A 14,202-nucleotide genomic window follows, 5' to 3' on the forward strand; every position below is an offset into this window, starting at 1 on the left:
ATAACAAAACTAGGAAAATTATATAAAGACTACTAGAAAGCATAAAAGCCCTGAGCAGTTAGTGGACTCCATTTTGCCTGAGCACAAAAGGGAACGAAACTTTTGTCTGTGTTGCTGTGAAGAATCAAATGGATCACCACTTCAAGATCACTGGAGCAAGAGAAACTATCAGCTAGTTCAACAACTGACACACAAGTGGTCAGGGATGCCCATTTCTCCTTGTGATCACTAACTCCTGTAAAGTAGAACTAAACCATGATCCAAGTCACAGGATTAATGCCTCCGTTCTCTCATCCGAGAGCATAACATCCCAAAGCACTAACTTTCCTCTCATCTACCTACAGCATCTCATTGTCAGTTCCACCTAATCCTGATTCTCTTTTTATTTTCCGTGATTTTAATAGGAATGCCCAAAGCTATGGAAGAACTGGACTAGGGTTATATAACAACAAAGCACTTTTAGCTTTTTAGCCACTGAACTTAAAGTCTGATGATAATGAGATTAAATACCTAATAGTTTATAATAAAGACAGTATTTTGAAGGAACTGAAGAGAATGCAGGAAGAGGTAGTATAGGCATATGAAAGAGCAGAAGTGATGATTACTGAGTGGTTTTTTTTTAATGGAACTGGCCAACTTGCATTCAGGAATAACTTTACTTGTTACTAAAGTAAACTGTCTTAAATGCAGTTCTCATACTAAAGGAAATAACCTAAAAAACAAAAGGTTACCATTTAATATTGCATAAAGTAATTGAAAATATTTTACATTTCTTTCTTGTTCCACAAAATAGCTATGTTTCACTATCAGTTAGATGCTGTGCCAATCAAACAAATATTACTAGACTCATCTACTCTATTTAAAGAGCAGTTTTCAAAGATTTAACATGAGGAACTCTCTTACCTTGAATTAGTGGTATGTAACGTGCTAACAGCTTTGCTCTTTTCTTTTCATAGCCTTTCTGAGTGATATCACCTAAAGAAACAAAGAAATAAATTCATATTGTGTGGAACAGCATTTATATAATCACTCTCACTTCTGTAATAGCTGTAAATAAACTCATGAGCTTCGAATAAATCAGACTAGCAATCAAAACCCCCACATCAGAGAAACAATTCACAGCCATATACCTACCCACTCAGTGCTACCTGCCTGTAAATGAATACAAGTGTCATAAACCTCACAGCTATGTAACAGAGAAAGAGTTGTCTTATCTGCAGCACTTATGTTAAATCTGATTCTGGAGGTATTTTCCATGATGCAGCAAGGAGCCCAAGAGATTCACAGTGTAATGTAAACCAAAGACAACTAATCTGACTCTGTGTGCTTCTGCTGCATTAGAAACTCTTGCTTCACCAAGGCCTGGGCAAAGGGGCTCTGGCATCCCTGGGTAGGGCCTTTGGAAATCCTAGGTTTCTTCTCACTCTTCTTTCAAATTCTAGGAGACATTAAACTGCTACTATCATCTGTTTTCATTCACAGTTATAGTATTATATATTATTATTATAGTTATGGTATTGAGCCATCCACCCATGTTGTGGGCTGCACAGTTAGAACACGATATAGTATGGCCTAGAACAAAAGGAAGATTTCTACGTAAAGCTCAAATAAGTTTGAGACCTTTCAGAATCTGGTACTTCCACCAACAAAACAAAAAGCCTTCATGTAAGACCAGCAGCAAGCTTAGCAAGATCTTTTCTTTTTCAAGCTAATGAGCTTCACTCATTTTCTAGATTACAGCAAAGACACCAAGAAAAAAAAGCTTTAAAACCACTTTCATCTCTCAGAGTTCACATTTCCATAACGGCATGCATTCATGAATTCCTTCATTCTTTGGATATCATGTAAAAAAAAAAAGATCTTACTCTGTATTTCAAATCTTCCTCAGGTACATTTTAAAACACAAGTTTGGTTTTAAATGTTGTCTCCAGCAGCAGGTGCTCTAACACACTTCCTCAGCATCCACCCTCCTCTTACACCAGCACACACTGAGAGCAGAAACAAAGTCACTCCATTCTACCAGTCCCAGCAGTTATGTGAATACACATCATTTGACACTGTGCAAAAAACAGTCAGTGAGACTGAAGTTTTTGCTCCAAAAAAGAACGAAAGTAAATCCCAGAACGTTTCCATCTCTGCAGGTATTTCAAATCACAACCAAACAAAATGTATCCGTTTTCACTTAGAATCCTGTGTTAAAGTTTCATATTCAACCCTGTACACAGAACAGAAATGCTTTGGCTATCATTTTTGCTAAGTAGAAAAGATTTTAACAAAAGAAATATGTAGAAACATAACTGTGTATTTGCTATATGATATCATTACATAAAAATATGATGCACAAACTAAACAAATCACAAAAGTACATTTCAGAGAGGTCATGTCTGTACATGACATGATTAAAATGCCACTGTATGCTCTTTAAATAAATCATTTCTACAGTTAAATAAAGAGGATACCAAAAAAAGATTCTCATTTTCCGTGCTGGAGGGAAAAAAAAATGTGAAGCAGCACCAGCAGGAAGAACAGTCCATCTTAAAACAGCAGTAATTTGGATGACTAAGGCAACCTCTCAGCAAATTCTCTAAGTGACAAATGCTGCACATGATACAACTCTGTCATACCGTAACTTCAGTGAGGACAGCAATTTTCACCACTCCATAAAGATTCAATCCTTAAATCAAACTCCCATGGATCAACTACCTTGCCAGAAATCATCCAGCTGAAGAGGCATGCTGTAGAAGCAGCAGCTCAAAGGACAGCGTTGAAAATTAAGTCTCATTTAATTTAGAATCAAAAACTTTTGCAAATTCATTGATGTTGCTGGATAAAAAGGAATGTCGAATCTAAGCATTTTCCTTGAATGAGGTTAGGATGAGTCTAAAGCCAAAAGCATCTTGTAGACTTTTGCAGCCCTGACCAGCAGGTCAGAGAAGCGTACCAAGGATTTCTTTGTTACTCTCTGGGTGAATCCTCCCAGAAAACTGCTCCCACCCCCACCTCCACAGTGGGACTTAATCCAGCATGTTGGTTTCTTTGTAATCCCCCGTCCCTTCCAGAAACAGATTCTGGGCCACATCTGGTACACCAGGGCCACAGCTGCTGCTATTTAGCCACACTTTCTCCCTAGTTACCAAATGACACAAAAGCAATCTGAGGCTTCTCTGACTCAGCAAACCAGCTGAGAACTGTGCAAAGCTAGATACCAGTCTGGATGGGCTGAGCTGTCAGTTCTCTGATTGGAAAACCTAACATATCTGAAAATATGATAGAAAATGAATCCGGGCAAAGATGACAGTTTTGGGGACTGACTGACATGTACTGGTGCACTGGTGGGGGTGGGAAAACAGCTTCAGAGGTCCCCACATTCTACCTTTTAGACATGCTTGGCAAATATTTGTGAAATGAAGCTACGTAGTGTTTTATTCTACATCAGTTGGAGAATTATAAAGGGAATATCGCATCGCTGCATGATTTTGACTTACTTCACTGTAAAACAAAAAAAATAAAGATAAATAATTACTCCGACATCTGTGATTTTTGTCCACTGTAAAAGCAAGAAAAATCAAGGTATTTCAAAAAACTACAAAGAGAACCAACCATGGGGAAAGCAGGAAACACTGTCACAGTTGGGAAGGCGAAGTTAATACAAAGGCTGCTGACGACAGAACCATGGATGGGTGATTCATCTTCTGTGCTAATACCTGTAGTTTCACAGCTTTGCTATCTGAGCACCAAAACAGCAGAGACCACCAGCTTCTATGCCATATCATGTATATGCACGACACGCTTAGGCATTCCTGATACAGCCTCAGAGAAAGAGAACCAGAAATTGTTCCCAGCACCAACAAGGAGAAAGTTTCTTACGAAACTTATTATTTGAAGGCTTGACCTGGATGCAGGCAAGTAATGCCTAACAATCAACGAAGCAAACCTGTAACAATTTTGACCAAACTATCTCAATAAAAATCCCTATTACAAAATCTTGAAAATGATGTTCTCTCAAACACAGCTCTGACAACCTGCAGTAAGTAGAGATTGGGAAAAAAAAATCCACCCTGCTAGGATAACATTTCTTGTATTTTCTGCAAGATACATTTACAGTAGATCAGCAGATTTCAGAAAGCCCTTGCTGATGGATATTAACATATGAAAGAAGGAGAGAGGATGACAGTTCAATTACAGTAAAGCTGTTTGTTCACCAAGGGCAATGCCTTCTGCAGCAGCCATCTGTAATTCCTGAAATGAACAGGAAATCATCATGGTAAGTCAGCATTGTATTTTCAGTCACACAAGGTACATCCCATGTAATGTCTAGTATCCTTTGTTTCCCAGCTTTGCAAAACAGAAGGGTATCAATTATAGTACCCCAGCAGTCAACAACGATTGCTGAGATCCTGTGCAAAAATGAAGCGCAGCACTGAAATAGAGCAGGACAGCTGTAATTTATGCTACTTCCTGTAGTCACAAACAAGTTCTTCATCAGGAGGAGAATGGTGAAGCACTCTCCTGGGCTCCAAACTCCCTCACTAGGCAGGACAGCAGAGCTCAAGGCATCCTTGTGCTGTGGCATTACAATGCTGGTGAAGAGGCAAGGTTAGCATCCTTCCATTTTCCAGTGGGAATCCTGTTAACACCTGATACCAAAACAGACAGAGCCACGAAAACATCCTCCAAGGATGCTGCTCAGTTGAACCTAACGTCTCAAAATCAACTATTATGAGGATGTTCCCAAAGTCTGACTCACAATTAATAATATTTTCTTCTACAGGTGAAATCAGAATGATTGCTAAACTTGTGGACTGTGTGACTAAACTGACAACAAAGTCTGAAGACTACGGCCTCATGAGCCTGAGCAACCACCACAATGACCTGCAAGGTTTCTTCCAACCCCAAGCCATTCTATGGGGGATGGCAGGGCAATGCAGGACAGAAAAGAAGGGCAAGTAGTAGACATGGAGAGGCCACAGTCCTCAACGACGACAAACTTGGTAATAAGGGCTAGAGCTGACGTAAGAGAATTGACCAAGCTCTTGCTAGCTTGGAAGAAAAATAATACGCACCAAGCCTCAAGTTCTCTCTCTCACACGTACGGAACCCACCCACTGTAAGCAGTTTAAAGTTGAAACATCACCCTGAGGAAAAGTCACTGAAGCTGAATCAAAGATCAAAATCACAATCCTTAGAGTAAAATTTGCAGAAATACTGAAAAAACAAAAACAAAAGGAAGAAGCTCTGATTATTTAATTTCTGCAAATTCTTCTCAAAGAAAACACACTGGTTTAAGGACACATTTTCTCCACATGTGCACCACCTACCTTAAAAGTACACTACAGCAGGGGTGCAGCATCAACAGACTCCTCAGAGTGGCATATTTATCCCCTCATGTGTTACTATGAAATCACTCTCTCAACTTTTAATAACTTTAATATTTGAATAATAATACTTCAACTTAAATGTAAAAAAACCAACACCTCCAAACCTCCACTATCATACTTTATAAGCTTTGGTTATTTGCTACACATTTTCCCCCTGGACGTCATAACCTGTTTAAGTCAGGTGATTGATCTAACACTGATCAACAGGTGATAAAGGACGTAGAAACTGAAAATCATCACTTGCAATTAAAGTAAAAAGGACCTCCAAACTACGTAGAAGGAAACAACGACTGCAGCCCTTGAGATACAGTCGCTGATAGATCTGGGCTGTTTAAATTTGATAATTAAAGCAATTTGGGAAAAAAAAAAATTCCTTAAGTATCACTTACCCTTTACTGGAATTTTGGAGGTCTGAAAATAAATGCACTTACTGGAACAAAATGCTTCCACTGGTTCTAAAGTGGATGCACTTGAACAACGCTCTTCTGCAAACCATGCTTGTTTTTTTTCTCCTTTCCTTGACAGCTAAGTGGCTACCATTTTTTTCCCAGACAAAATGGAAGTTTACCACTGGATTTTTTTCCCTTGTAGCTTAATTATTAATCAACAACATATTGACAAGCAACCAAGACTTCTCACAGCCATCTGCAAACAAGTAGTCTATTAAGTACACTTTACATTTTTAGCAACTCTGTTTTTTCAGTTTCCTTGTTAACCTTCTATTCTTCCCCTAAAATTGTATAATAAACCATATTTCCATTACTAGTGAACTTTGTATAAAAAAAAAATGATTCCAGAGAGACTCATGGTAGTGGAATTTTTCTGTTTGCTGGACTTTTTGTTGTTTTGTTTTTAAGAGCTGTAAGTAAATGTTTTTCCAACTGTTTGCTCCCCCATAAAATTCAAATATTGCAATCACTACTACAAAGAATCATTTCTAACATGTCAGGTAATCTCAAGTGCATTCTGGTACACAGTTGTCAGTGAGAAGTCACAATTTTTTCTCTTATATGCAACACACCTTTGTTCCAAAACTCACACCATTTCAGCTACAGCACCAGCTAAGCTTATATTCACATTTTCTTTGAAAAGCACTGAAAAGTTCAGCCACAGAAAAATCAGATGAAGCTTTATAACAATACATCTTCAGATCTAAAAATCTGCAAAATGTTCTAACATCAGTCCTTTCTCCTGAACCAGTACTTTCTGAAGAAAAGGCTACAGACTGATGTTTTAACTTAGTTTGCATAGGATGAGCTCAGTGGTGTGGAAAATCTTGATTACAATCTCCCATGTTAGACAAATCCATCAAAAATGTAAATAACCGACATCTGATCCTTCCACATGGTGATTCCTACTAACCTGTAAGATTTTAAACATTCTGAAAGCACTGAGACCTTTACTGAAAATGTATATCACGATTGGAGTGGAAATGCTAAGTCACAGCCTGAACCAGTGATAGAGCATCTGGTGGGAAGGGAGGGCCAAACCAGGGGAGCTCAGGTGCATGCAATGCACTAAATGACTGGAAGGGCTGGAGCCAGGATCCACCCCTTCCCAGACCTCATTTAAGGGTTGGAAGCGAAGGTGAGAGCATCTCATCTGGAGATCCCTGTATACCTGAGGACCTTACAGGCCTTTTGAAGATAAGCAGTTTCTTTCTCTTCTTTCTATGCCTACTGCTATCATGTCTAAGGAGGTCCACGCCTACTGTAGCCTAGGATCTTGCTTCTCTGCTATCTTGTTACGCTTTCTATTGTGTTACTATAATTAAAACCCAATCTGAAGCAAGAACTTAGTCCCTCTCATTAAACTTACTCTAGACTAGTCTGCATGTAAAAGTAGTAGCATAGAGATATACAGCTACTTAAATCATGATTTAAGTCTCTGAATACACTATCTTGCTGAAACATTAAGTTCTAGAAGCTCAGGAAGATCTTGACTAGTCAAGTGCATGTACCCAATAAAAGGTTATATAATTCTAGCTGTATGTTACTAACAGATTAAACTTTGCACTCTGTGCACAATTACACAGTACAACTACCTAGTTTACAATACCATTATTATCAAGCGTGTTTCATCTTAGCCTAAAGTTCAGAGCTTTGCTATTGACAAAGTATTAGAAAATTCCATCCTGATATGTTCATATAGCACCACTTCAATACCAAAACGTAAAAGCAGTTGCCAGAGACTTTACTTATAGTTCACAATTTAGGAAAAAAAGAAAAGGTGAATTAAATACACTCCAGTCATCCTTGCTGTACTGTGTAAGTGTTCCAGCTTATTCTGCTCAGTACCAATCCACACTTGCAAGAAATACATGTACACCAAAAAGAACTGGAGAGCTGCTCTCCATAGAATATTGAGAAGCCTGGCTTTAAGTCATTACCTACTTCCTCTGTCAAGAGAGGGCATTTCACAGGGAAGAAAAATGTTGAATAACTGGATAACACAAGTTACCTGGCAAGATACCAGGCTCAGTAAGCCCATGTAATTAATTGTTCTTATATGGCTCTAGTAAATCCTTAAGCTCACTCCTCCAGGATAAAGGAAAAGCACAAACTCTGCCACTTTCCTTTCATCCCATTATGGCTCCACAAAATTCAGAATAAGTTCAACAGATGTCAGCTACAAATATGCCTCCGCAGGCGCTGTCTCCTTTAACAAGCTGAGGAGTCTGTATGCATCAGGGGAAGTGGTGAAGACCAGCTGGCACACCGGATTGCACTGTTTGCTTTCCACAAAAGCTTGATAAAGAAGCTGAAAAAAACAAATTAGGATTGGCCAGGCAGACGAACAAAAGGTTTTCTAAAACCTGAGCTAGAAGTATTTTTTTAAATACAGATGAGAAGTACTCTCTGCACGCTGCAGAGATTAGATGTTTAGACATCTTGTTTGCAACTTTCAAGATGCACAAGGGACACCGTCTAAAAGCAATTCATACGTAACTTGGTAATAAATGCCTTAATTCTGAAGTCATCCCTTGCCTTGGAGAATTCTGTGTAAAAGTAAAACCAGATACATGAACTGTATAATGCTGTTTGAAGCTGTGAAGTTGCTATATACAACTCCCTTTCTCTTCTAAGAAGACAACTCTATCTCTTCCATATCCTCCATAACTCATCACGTAACTTACAGTGATCAATAAGCAAGAAGAAGCCACTTCAGAATATTAAATTTATACATCTTTTATAGAGCTTTATTTTTATTTTTACAGAATGCTTTTTGGATATCAGTGTCATTGATTTTTTCCCTCTCTGCAAGTACTCAAGGAGTTGCCCCTGCCAACTGTATAGCTTTTGCAAACAGCTTAGCATTTCTTATTTACTAGTTGCAAAAAGTTCCTATTCATACTTTGGTATGTTCCTGCTTCAGAAACCTATGATTATGGGAAGATCCAATGCACAAATAAGACTGTGAGCACTTTTTACAGACACCAGAAATGTCCCCCAGGGATTACGCTTTAAAATGGATCCCTGCAATGGATGGCTGCACTTAATTCTACTTGCAGCACTGCTTACCAAGTGGGCAGCTCAAGTTAGGAATCTGGGAATGGCCAACAAAGTTGAAGCACTTTCCTGAACCAGGAACAGGCAAAGGGCAAGACCATGGTGTGCAAAGGCTGTGATCATTCCTACACATGGTCTACCTGTCACATTTATTACAGAAGCATATTACACAATACGAGCGTTCAAATTCAGTAATTGAGAATGCTAAGAAAAAATTCAAAGTAACATTTGCTAAAACACAAGTAGTGAAATGCATCATTCTTAAGTACTGAATGCAAGAAACTTGCTGCTAAGGGAGGTCAAAGTATGGTACAGAGAAAAAGTGAAACAACTCCAGCAACAAAATGAAGAACCCATTTCTGGAATTTCCCATGAAGATTAATACTGATAGCCAAGGGCTGCACGGAGACTAAAAAGTACTCCTTTGCAGTAAGTTACCCTCAGCTTCCAATGTAGCAACGAGAAGAGGTTCAACATGATCTCTTGTAGAAGGGAATCTAGAAGCACCTCTGCAGCAATAAATCCCCTTTCCCAAATATTGTCCCATCAATTAGGCAGGAGAAATACAATGTTGTTGCATTTATTAAACCTATTTAACATTTCCAAAATATAGCTGTTGTCAAATTGATGACTATTCTCTCCAATGTTTCATTATATGTCAAACTGAATATTCAAAAAAATGACAAGAAATATAGAGTAAAATTTTACTTGGCTCCTGATTCAAGTTTCTTAGAAAAATGGTCCAACTTGGCATCTTTTTCTTGTCTTTTTGAAGACTATTTCCCTCATTTCTGAAAAAATGTGAAGATCTACATCTGTGGTTACAACTACTCAAAACAAACCATGGTACACACTGTGAGCATAACCACCTGCTGAAAGGAAGGAACTTCTTCCTGCAAAATTTGCTTTCAGCAAGTTCAATTCAAAGCTTGATCCAGCTGCTAGCACAGCAAAGTGAAGAAAAGAGCCAGCACACGGGGTTAGCAATCTTCCAACAATTGCTCTGCAGACACTGTCACACTAAGTTGGCCCTATCAGGTTTTACAGCCATCATTTTATCCCAGTATACCTGGAAGCAATGAGCTTAGTTGCTGAATTCATTTTAGTTACAAGGAAAGAACTTTTTCCTTATTTAGGAATGACCAAAACTTAACACTTCATAATTTTATAAACATCAAGTGAAGATCTGGTCAGCCTATTTCACCTGGTTTTCTTTCCAGCAAGTAACTGACTTTTGTTTTAGCTACTCAAAATATTGTTCAATTTTACAACATGCATAACCCAGCCTTTGTATTAACAAAATTGGAATGTATCATTTTTATTTTATAATGCCAATCTACTAGTGCACAGATTTCAGCATTTTAAGGCAAAAAACACAGACTATGCACAGGTTACCCAATCATCCAGAGAATCTATATGGCTACGCACCAAATAAGCACTCACTACGCACATGATATGCAAAGTCTAATGTAAGTGAAGCAATGTGTTTTTTGCTTGAGTTATTTCTTTATCAGAGAACTGCATTCAGCAGAATCCAATCCCTTTTTGCACTGATAAGTGCACTAAATTGCAAAATTAAAAGTAACATTTGAAAAGTTAGGAGTGTATTATCATGTGAGTGAACTTCAGGAAACTCGTTCAAGAGGATTTCCTTTGTTTTCTTGTTTCATACAAATGTTCTTGCCAACTTCTTTTGTATCTAGTTCACGTCCATATCATACAGCTCTACTGCATTTCATATGCACATTTGGTGCTGTTATTAATGCAAGTGATGTTGAAAGGACACTTAAATGTGCTGAAAATTGCTACAGTTCATTACAAGGGTGGCCAACACTGAGTGAGGCAGCAAAACTATCTTCCACCCCGGCATGTCAGCAGTGTGGCTACACATGGCAGGATTGCTGCTGGAAGAGACCAATCTGCTCCTCTTCACATACTCCGAACAGCAGCCTTTGCCACACATGATGCCGTTGAGCTGATCAATCAACGCTGATGAAAAAAAGAAAAGCTGAGAGAAAATGAGATGGGTAGGGAGAAGTTATTTTTAAGTGAATGATCTGAATTGGCTCACAGAAAGTTCTGCTGAGTCCTAGGGTTAGCATACAGGATCACTCCCAGCCACTGCTGAAAGACAGAAGTTCTTTAATAATAATTACACAAAGTTATGTTTTCCTTGAGCTCTCCCACTGCTAATATTTTTCCTCATGACTTTACAGCAATGACAATTAAGTGATTACTGATCACTTAATCTCCTGAAATCTCCTTATTAAAATATACAGCATCCATCCAAGAACTTCACCTATTTGATGTCTTAACAGTGAACAACCACTTGCAGCACAACCACTTCTAGAATTCCACTTCTCTGACAAAAAAAAATAAGCAGCAACTCCCAGTACAAATATAAAAACTCTGCAGAAAATATAAGCTAAGACAAACACCAGAGTTACAAACACAAATAGTGAAGTTCAAAAATATCAGACTAAAGTTTGTCCATTCAATCCAACGTGTTATTGACAGCATCTACATGACCATACTTAGTTTTCAGTAAGACTTCTGACTCATCTGGTGCACTGTTCAGTGATCCTGTTCAGTGAAAAGAATATTGAACAGCTTTTTGTTTTAAGTTCCTTTGCAGAGATGAAGCAGGCTTCAGGACAGAAGGACACCACAGGGGTGCCAGGCTGCCATCACAAATCATCCTAGAAAAACTCATCATTTATACCCCAAAGTATCTTATTCGGGTAAGCTATGACACAAAAAGCTATCTGATCCTACAGGAGTCAATCTCTCCATCTGGATCTGCTTTCACCTTTTAGACCTTGCACTTAAACATCATCTAGATATCTGCAGAATAAAGCTGACATCTACAGATGATAAGGTGCCTTTTACTCAGACTCTTCCACTTCAACCGAAGAAATGAGAACATAAAAAGTTTGTGTGGAAAATCTATTAGCAGCAAAACTGTCCTAGTTCAAAGCAACAGACTATGACATTTGCCTTCAAAACCTTTGACAAACGTAAGAGACCACAGACATTAGTCACCATTCCAAATGCAGCATTACAGCCACATCTCCTCCTTAAGATGCTGCATAAGCACTAGCAAAGAAAAGAAACATCCTTCTCTACTCACCATATCATTTGAACTGATCTCCTACTGTTCTGACATATCAAGTTAGAAAGGAATAGTATGCTCTTCAGTTTACCTTTAGAAAGTATTACTACATCAAGATGAGAATTAGACAAAATGACAAGAATTACTGCAAGTGCCAGATGGCGGGCAGAAATTATTCATAGTGAGCAAGACACCGAAGAAAAGAATTAATATTCTGAAAGTAATTGATTTAAGAAATAACTGCAATAATGGTGACTCCTGGTCTTCCCAAAAGACACCTCAGGTTTTTTTTTTTTAATAGCAGCTCTAGTAAACATGCCAAGAGAACACTGCTTTTTGAACACTCGTAGCAGTTAAGTGGGAATTGCACAAACTAGCAGTTCAATAAATACTTTGAAAATATTCAGATATGGGTGGAAGCAAATGAAACATTATTCAGGGGGGGGAAAAAAAAAAAAAACTTGTCCAAAAAATGTAGGTGAATTTAAAAGAATTAGTACCAATTCCCATAATGTTGATAGTCGGGTTTTCTTTAAACCTAAGTTTCTTAAGCCTGAAAATACAACCTGCTAGCATTTACCATTAAACACTCAATGGCTTCATTCTATTAAACGCAAATTATTTCATTGCTATTAAAAATGTCTTAAACAATATAAAACCATAATAGTAACTACTTTATCACCCATTTCATCACTTGGAAGTAGTGCGTCAATATATTTTTTTGTTGTTTTTTTCTCTTTCAATCGCAACGGAGAAGCGCTGCACTTGTAGAAATGCCTTAATTCAAAATCATCTGAGACAGATTTTACTGAAGATATTCCTACTGGTTATGCACAACAAAGTCCTTCATTTTCCAGTGAACAGTCCAACTGTTCTCCCAGGACAACAGCAGGCACCAGTTGTTATAAAGCACCAGTTAACATTTTTAGTGCAGTCATTCTATCAAGTATGATTTCCAGTGAGAGTAACCCCAAAATAAATTCTCAAGCCTTGGAGTTCAGAATTTCTCTCATAAAAGGGCGCTGAAATTTAGTTCACATGCTAACGAAGTAATCATAGCATCAACACTGTGTGAGTCACCAACTGTCTAACAGTACATGCCTGTCATCACGGGGAATTGTCTCATACTAATTCACTACCCCTACTTTGCATTGTCAAAATATCACTTGTTTTGACACATCAAGACCACCTTTTGTTGTGATTTAGCTAACGTCACTCTAGTTTTATTATAATCACTACTTAGCAGCTCAGCGACCAACAACCAGTAATGAAAAAGCTGTTGCAAAACAGCAAAGGAAGAATGAATGGTTCACAGAACATGTCTGAAATGTTTCTTTTTAAGGAAAAGGTAACACTCAAAGCATTCAGTGAAGATAATCTTCATCACTAAAATCTATTCAACTGTGACCAAAACAGTCTAACCACAAATAAACAGTAAAAGCAGCCCTTATGGAAGAGCTTGCCTAATGGAAGATGCAGTGAAATTGGTAGTACACAGAAAACACAAAATGACCACTGGAACAAGTCTGAAGTATTATCTATGCACAAGGTCCGGATATTTAAAATCATTAAAAACCTTTCCTCTGAATGTATATCAGAGCAGGGAACAGTTTTAAACTAAAAGCGGGGAGGTTTAGGTTGGATGTTAGGGAGATTTTTTTTTTTTTCCTCGGAGGATGGTAAGGCACTGGCACAGGCTGCCCAGAGAGCTGCAGATGCCCCATCCCTGTAGACATTCAAGGTCAGAATGGATGGGGCCCTAGGCAGCCTGACCTGGTGGAGGCAAGCAGCCCACAGCAAGGGGTTGGAAATGGATGGGCTTTGAGGTTCCTTCCAACCCAACCATTCTATCATTCTATAACACTGATCTGGGTGGAGAGAAGGATCAGCACAATAGCAGTTGTGTAAACACTACACCAGTCACTCAGTGTGTCAGAGCTTATTTGGTTCTTTCTATTTAAAAAGTAAAATACCTTATTTATTCCTTACTGTTATCTACCATCTACTGGTTTTCATTAGGCACTCTGTTGTTTCACCTCTGCCATCTCAAAGCAGTCCATGGGATGCTTTCCCAACAACGAGCCTGCTATGATTTTGCAGACGATGGACTTCTCCCAGAATTTAAGATCCAGACAACTTCCTGGGGCAAAAGTAATGAGTAGCGGGCATTACAGAGAGTCATTTTAATATCTGAAGTATTATA

The 14,202-nt window shown here is 38.4% G+C and overlaps 1 protein-coding gene across 11 annotated transcripts in view; it reads right to left on the reverse strand.

Moving 5' to 3' along the window:
- DIP2A (disco interacting protein 2 homolog A) overlaps positions 1 to 14,202 on the reverse strand; it is a 112,315-nt gene that overhangs the window by 90,994 nt on the left and 7,119 nt on the right. For all 11 annotated transcript variants that reach the window (XR_001467364.4, XR_001467365.4, XM_001234675.7 and 8 more), the window contains one exon: positions 904 to 975. Coding sequence is in view for 5 of the 11 variants with exons in the window: in XM_001234675.7 (XP_001234676.1) it covers positions 904 to 975 (72 nt within the window). In the remaining 6 variants the exon portion in view is untranslated. The remainder of the gene's footprint in view (positions 1 to 903; positions 976 to 14,202) is intronic.

This window comes from Gallus gallus, chromosome 7 (genome assembly GCF_016699485.2).
Source record: "Gallus gallus isolate bGalGal1 chromosome 7, bGalGal1.mat.broiler.GRCg7b, whole genome shotgun sequence".
Classification (NCBI taxonomy): Eukaryota; Metazoa; Chordata; class Aves; order Galliformes; family Phasianidae; genus Gallus; species Gallus gallus.